Source organism: Trachymyrmex cornetzi, unplaced genomic scaffold, assembly GCF_001594075.2.
Source record: "Trachymyrmex cornetzi isolate Tcor2-1 unplaced genomic scaffold, Tcor1.1 scaffold92, whole genome shotgun sequence".
In the NCBI taxonomy this organism is placed as follows: Eukaryota; Metazoa; Arthropoda; class Insecta; order Hymenoptera; family Formicidae; genus Trachymyrmex; species Trachymyrmex cornetzi.
In genome coordinates, this window is record NW_017300267.1 from 2,318,490 (window position 1) to 2,325,550 (window position 7,061).

The window sequence follows — 7,061 nt, forward strand, 5'->3', positions numbered from 1 at the left end:
TGAGACTACGAGGTCTCAGGGTTCTAAAACAAGAGAATATGAGAGATGAAAATTAACATAGTTTATTTAAATCAAACATTATTATCTAATTATTAATAGTAAAGAAAGCAATGAAAATAAGAAAGAATACGCATAAAGAGAATTATTACAAACTAGGATGACCATAAAAATCGTTGTTACAAATTATACAAGTCATTATTAAAATTAACTAAAGATAGTAAATACAAACAAAATATTAAGATATTATTATAATCAAAATGTGTTGCGAACCGAAATTATCATCATAAGTGAAATTATTATTTTCATTCGAATCGTATTCCCATTCGAATCGTGGTTACAATTAAATTATAGACAACAACAGATTTTGGTTCGCTAGACGCTATTAACATTGTAGTTGTACATGCCGCCAGAGAATGAATCTTAGATGAGCAGTGCTGAGTGAGTGAGTTTTTATTACACTATAATTCGCGTATAGTAGCGGAGGACGGAGGAAAAAAATTAAAAAAGAATTCCACCGGTATTAAATAGGGATAGGCGGAATTCGGGATAAACACAGGAATTTCAAAGTGAAGAGGGATAGCGGCAATTGCACGCCGTATTTCTTGAGGATCGAAATAATGGGGACCTATCGTGTAAGTCCCCTCGGGAATAGGTTCGGTGGTGTGGGGAAATTGTCTGATAAGCGACTCAAACGAGTCGCTTTCCTGGAGGAAAAAATAGAATCTCGGCGGTGGAGGAGGAATTTCTTCTAAGAATTCCACGCTGTCCGTGGAGTTGGTTGGAGAAGGAGTTCGGCGGGGAGAAAATGGGATCGAGACAATAGAAGAATCGGGTGTTAATGGAGGAGTATCGGGAAAGATTCGCAAAGTAAGAGCTTTGGATAAAGCTGGAGAAGCAGGTTCAATGGGAGAAGGCGAACGAGGGGGTGGAGACGGTGAGCGGGAAGGTGGAGGTGGTGAACGGGGAGCCGCTACTATCGCGAGCGGCCGATTTAGTGGTTGCGGTGAATCCGCTTGTGCCGGCGCTGCCGGTGCTGGTGTAGATGGACGACTCTCGTTATTTCTTGTATTCGCGGAGCGTTGGAATTCCGCGTATGCTTCGTCCAACAACCTTCGCGCTTCCAAATTTGCCCGGCTTCTGAGCCAACCTCTAAACGGGCGATTGTTCCCCCTTCGTGGCATGTTGATGATCTTAAGTTCTCTGGTTAGTCTCCTGGACTTCGAGTAGCTCGCAGACAACTCTTACTGGATATAGTGAGGAAGTTCTTCGGTTATGCACTTAACAAACTCTTGTTTTAGCGAAATAAAAACTGCGAGAGATTGACTGTCTGTCTTTAAAACCGACTTAGAGCAGGATCAAAAATGAAGAGTGAAGAGAGCGAGTCTCGCAGTGTCACGGTTTATATAGCGAGTTTTAGAGGGTGGTTCTCTGATGAGACATGTTGTTCACGTTTATATTGCTTTCTTTCTATGGTTTGAAAATCGCGTTACCGTTTCGTGTTCACCTGACAATCAGGGTAGCAACCAGTTGCCGATATAGCCGCTAGGCGACGTGGCGCTCACCGGCGCTGCCGACGCGACTAGGACTCGCGGCCTCTCTCAATAAATATATTACCGGTTATCGTATCGAGCAAGCGTTATCGTATCGAGCAAGCGTTATTGTATCGACCAAGCGTTATCGTATCGAGCAAGCATTATTGTATCGAGCAAGCGTTATAAATAAAGTTATTACAGTCCGCTTAAAAGAAGTACGCAATTCTTCACCCAAACACAAACATAAAATTGGTCCTTCGAGCCGGATTCCGGGATCAAAAGGCTAGAGCAAGCATTATCGAGTTCAGTTCGATATTGACGATCAAAGACAAACGTGCAATAAACGACAATCAAGATGTCGTCAGAAGTTATCGCTGGATTACGCAAGGCACGAGGCTACGTAAAGGCGAAGCTCTCCCGACTGAGGACGCAAACATTGCAGATCATCCAAGAGGAGGGTGAAATTAGTCGAGAGCATGCAGAAGCTAGATTAGACAAACTAGAGGAAATCTATCGAGGTTTCGAAGCTATTCAAAGGCAGTTGTTAGACCAGGTAAGCGAGTTGAGCGAGGACGATGCGCGAGATGAGGAAGTTTTCGAGGAAAAATACTACGAGGTAAAGATCTTGCTTAAGAAAAGCGCAAAGATGCCACCGCAAGTCGTCGAGGCAGATAGTTCGGGCGTAATCGTGCAATTGCTGCAACATCAAGCCGAGTTGATAAACAGCTACGCGGTTCGCGAAATGACGTGTCGGCCATGACACCCCCAACGGAAAATGACGCGTTGGCGGCTATACTTTCGCGGCAGACAGAGATTCTTGATCGAGTATCTATAGCGTCGGGTTTCACGAATGTAGATTCTAGAATCAAATTGCCAGTTATCAAGTTGCCGCATTTTGATGGCAAAATCGAAGAATGGAAACGCTTTTCCGACAGCTTCCGTTCCATTATACATGAAAGGTCTCAGTTATCCACTATCGAAAAGTTTCAATATTTAACTTCATCCATTTCGGGCGATGCCGCGAAAATCATAGAGTCAATAGAGTTGACGAGTCAGAATTACGCTGCGGCATGGGAATTGCTACAGCAGCGTTATGACGATCCGAGATCATTAAAGAAAAGGCACATACAGTGTCTATTCACAATGCCTGCGGTATCGAAAGAGTCGGCGAAGGCTCTGCGGGAACTAATCGATTACACTTCTAGACATCTACGAGTTTTGAAGGTGCTAGGCTCCCCCACGGAGACATGGGACGAACTCATCATGCACATGTTGGAAGCCAAGTTCGACATAAGGACACTCAGAGCTTGGGAAGAAGAGATTAAGTCGAACGAAAACGTCAAGCTAGATGACATGCTAAGTTTCTTAAGGAATAGGTGTCAAACACTAGAGCGAATTGAGTCCAGAAACGTTGACAAAACAGAAAAGCCCTCCAAGGAAGGTGAGCAACGTGGCAAGGCAAACTCTGCAACAGGGCTAAAAAATAAAAGGCCGCTCTTGCAACCTCTTTCTCTTCAGGTAAGTGCTACCTTTGCAATGGAAACCATTACTTATATTCTTGCGAGCAGTTTTTAGCATTATCGGTGGTTGACCGAATTAAGGAAGTCAAACGTTTGAAGTTGTGTTCAAATTGCCTGAGAAATGACCATTACGTCAAAACATGCAAGATGGGGCATTGTCGAGAATGTACTCAGAAGCACAACACATTGTGCCACACGTCTAAGGAGGATCAGATATCTCCGGCCAAGCCAGGTGGATCGGAATCTTTAGCCAAGGCTGGTTCCGAGCAGCCGGTCAACAATGTATCGGTTCATCATTCATCCAAAAAATCGAGTAATCGTCGAGTGCTCTTGGCAACAGCAGTTGTAAAGGGAACCCGCAGCAACGGTTCTAATATAATGCTACGTGCACTGTTAGATAGTGCTAGCGAAGCCAATTTTATTACACAAGCAGCGCACAACCGATTAGGTTTAAGGCGAAACAACATTTCAGAAACTGTTACGGGTTTGAATGGGGTAGAGAACAAAATCTACAGCATTTGCGATGTACACGTCAAGTCAAGGTGTTCTGAATTTGAATTCAACACTCAGTTTCTAATTATCCCTAGAATTACTAAAAACCTGCCATCCGCGGAAATGGATTGTCAACGAATTCAAATTCCGGGAAATCTTGAACTGGCAGACCCCGAGTTCTTTAAGAGTAGTCCGATAGACATGTTAATCGGAGCCGAATACTTTTTTTTGACTTGCTAGAAAAGGGTAGAATCGAAATTGATAACGATCGATTGACTCTACAAAACACTAAATTTGGTTGGTTAGTGGTCGGTACTAGTGATCGGTTCAATACCATCCGCGGTCACGAATTCTCAAGTTTACAAACGAAATGCATTAACCGTAATGACCTGTTCACTAGGTTCCACGGATTCATTAGACAAGAATATAGAAAACTTTTGGAAGTTAGAAAGTTACGACAATGACAAGGCGCAAAAACTATCAGTAGGCGAAAAATTTTGCGAACAATATTTTGAGCAGACTACTAATCGAACAAACGATGGAAGATTCATAGTTAGATTGCCTTTTGGCGAAAAGAACCTTCCTATTGGCAATAACAAGGAAATCGCGTTGAAAAGATTGTATCAGCTAGAGCGCAGGTTCAAGGGTGACGAAGCCTTTCGCAAGCAATACCTTAAATTCATGTCCGAATACGTCGAGTTAAATCATATGTCGATCGTGAATAAATCAATTCAAGATTCACGACCCATAGTATATCTCCCTCATCACGGAGTTTTCAAAGATAACATTAATAATACCAAACTTCGCGTCGTTTTTGATGCGTCAGCGAAAAATAACCAAAGTGTATCTTTGAATGATGCGCTTCTCGTTGGTCCCGTATTGCAGGACAATTTAATTGATATAGTTTTAAGATTCAGATTCTACAAGGTAGCTATTACAGCGGATTTGCAAAAAATGTACCGTCAAGTATTGGTACACCATGATGAAAGAGAGTTTCAACGTATCTTATGGCGATTTTCACCCGACGAGCCTGTACAGGAATATCATTTGAATACTGTTACATACGGACAATCCTGTGCGTCATATTTAGCTATAAGGTGTCTGAGACAACTCGCTTCAGTAGAACTAGAGCATCATCCGCTAGCAGCTCGTTCATTGTTGAATGATACTTATGTGGACGATATAATCACAGGAGCAGACACGATCGAGGATGCATGTATTTTGCAAGGGCAATTGATATCTTTATTAGCCAAGGGGTGCTTCGAGGCACACAAGTGGTGCTCGAACGCAATAGAAGCATTGGACGGTGTACCCGCGAATTTGCGTGAGTTCAACACAAATTTGAGTCTCAGCAACAGCGACGTTACCAGAACGCTAGGCCTTGAATGGAATCCGGTGTCCGACGAGCTTCAGTTCACTGTACGGTCATTGGAAGATGCATTCTCGAAGCGTGCCGTGCTTTCGGTTATAAGCAAATTATTCGATCCGTTAGGATTAGTTGGTCCCGTTATGACCACAGCCAAAATTTTGATGCAGGGATTGTGGGAAATAAAAACAGGTTGGGTCGACCCCCTTCCTGATGCGTTTTTAAATAAATGGCGAACCTTTCAGCAAAGTTTGATGGATAAACTTGATACGGATTCCACGTATGGTCACTAATATGCCAAAGGCGGGCCGAGTCATTGTACACGGGTTTTGCGATGCGTCCGAAAACGCATACGGTGCTTGCATTTACATACAATGGAAAGGCGATACTTCCGACGAAATATCGGTTGGCTTATTATGTTCCAAGGCAAAGGTTGCTCCCCTGAAAAAGCAATCTATACCGCGATTAGAGCTATGCAGTGCTTTGTTATTATCAAAATTAATTGTCAACGTGAAACAAGCCATACAGGTAAAGGTAGTTGAAACACACGCTTGGTGTGACTCGATGGTCGTGCTATATTGGATACGTGGAGATGCTTCGCGTTGGAAATCCTTCGTCTCCAACCGCGTAACCGAAATTGTCGACAACCTGCCTGCCGCCAATTGGAGGCACGTCAAGAGTGCCGAGAACCCAGCAGACTTGCTATCAAGAGGCGCCACACCTGTCAAGATAAGAGACAATCGGCTATGGTGGTACGGACCAAAATGGTTATCAGAATCACTGCGTCCAGCGCACGGCGAAGAACTCCATCCAAACGTTCTTGAAAGCGATATGGCTGATGCTGAAATCGAGGCGAAGGGTAGGTCTCGTCTGTGCCATTTAAATGTACAGCAATTTTCTCCGAATGAATCGCTTCACAGGCTCATTCAAGATTGTTCAACATTGACAAAAATAGAACGATCGCTCGCTTATTGCCTTCGTTTCCTCCACAACTGTCGTAAGGAACCACGCGACAGATTACGGACTAGACTAACTTTGCAAGAAATAAATGAATCCCGACGAATGATAATCAAGTACACTCAGAGTTTTTATTTCCAAGAGGAATTGGGAAATTTGCAAGGCCAAGGACAGATGAAAGCCTCAAACAAGCTATATCAGTTACATCCGTTCCTGGACGAAAACGGTATTTTACGAGTGGGTGGTCGTCTTCAAGAGGCGCCCTGGACCTTCGAAAGGAAATATCCTATTTTGCTGCCTGCAAAATGCAAGATTACTCGTTTAATCGTGGAAAGAGCACACCGCTTATTACTACACGCAAATCAGCAATTATTGTTGGCATCAATACGACAGCAATACTGGCCATTAAACGCCAGGAACATAGTTCGTCAAGTTTGCCGGACATGCGTTTGGTGCGTCAGAAACAATCCTAAAGGGCTTACGCAAGCCATGGGACATCTGCCCAGCGACAGGATCATCGCGTGCATTCTCTGTAACCGGAATCGACTACGCTGGTCCCATTATCACTCTACTCAACAAAGGTCGAGGCAGAAAAACATGCAAATCGTATGTGGCTTTGTTCGTTTGCTTCGCCACAAAGGCGATACATTTGGAGGTAGTGAGTGACCTATCAACAGCGGCATTCATAGCCGCACTGCGTAGATTTGTTGGGCGTCGCGGAGTCCCACGCAAAATTTGTAGCGACAACGCCACGAACTTTGTCGGCGCTAAAAGGGAGTTAGAAGAGATATACTCTTTTGTCCGCTCGTCTCAATGGTCCAGCCAATGATACGTTGCTAGAATTGGGTATTGAATGGAGCTTCATTCCACCATATTCTCCGCACTTAGGAGGCCTCTGGGAAGCCGGAGTCAAAGCATGCAAATATCATTTGAAACGAGTAATGGGCAACAATCTGCTCACGTTCGAGGAGCTATCCACTGTTTTAATCCAGATTGAAGCTTGTCTAAATTCCCGGCCATTAGCCCCGCTGTCCGCGGATCCTTTGGACCTCCAACCATTAACCCCAAGTCACTTTCTCACGGGCGCGCCATTGACAAGCATACCAGAAGTTGATTTGTCGAACGTTCGAATCAATCGTCTCGATCGATGGGAAGCAGTACAGCGCACGGTTCAAGATTTTTGGAAACGGTGGG

The 7,061-nt window shown here is 44.0% G+C and overlaps 3 protein-coding genes across 3 annotated transcripts in view; all 3 read left to right on the forward strand.

The window, feature by feature from the left end:
* The first annotated feature begins 2,288 nt into the window (after positions 1–2,288).
* On the forward strand, positions 2,289–3,784 carry LOC108769523 (uncharacterized). The gene is made up of 2 exons (XM_018520542.1): positions 2,289–3,050; positions 3,101–3,784. The coding sequence occupies exons 1-2, from the start codon at positions 2,289–2,291 to the stop codon at positions 3,782–3,784; spliced, it is 1,446 nt and encodes a 481-aa protein (XP_018376044.1).
* Positions 3,785–3,928: 144 nt separating this feature from the next.
* On the forward strand, positions 3,929–5,203 carry LOC108769524 (uncharacterized). Its single transcript, XM_018520543.1, has one exon. The coding sequence runs from the start codon at positions 3,929–3,931 to the stop codon at positions 5,201–5,203; it is 1,275 nt and encodes a 424-aa protein (XP_018376045.1).
* A 1-nt stretch (position 5,204) lies between these two features.
* LOC108769525 (uncharacterized) overlaps positions 5,205–7,061 on the forward strand; it is a 16,543-nt gene continuing 14,686 nt past the window's right edge. Inside the window, exons 1-2 of the mRNA XM_018520545.1 lie at positions 5,205–6,525; positions 6,690–7,056. Coding sequence (XP_018376047.1) covers positions 5,205–6,525; positions 6,690–7,056 — 1,688 coding nt within the window. The remainder of the gene's footprint in view (positions 6,526–6,689; positions 7,057–7,061) is intronic.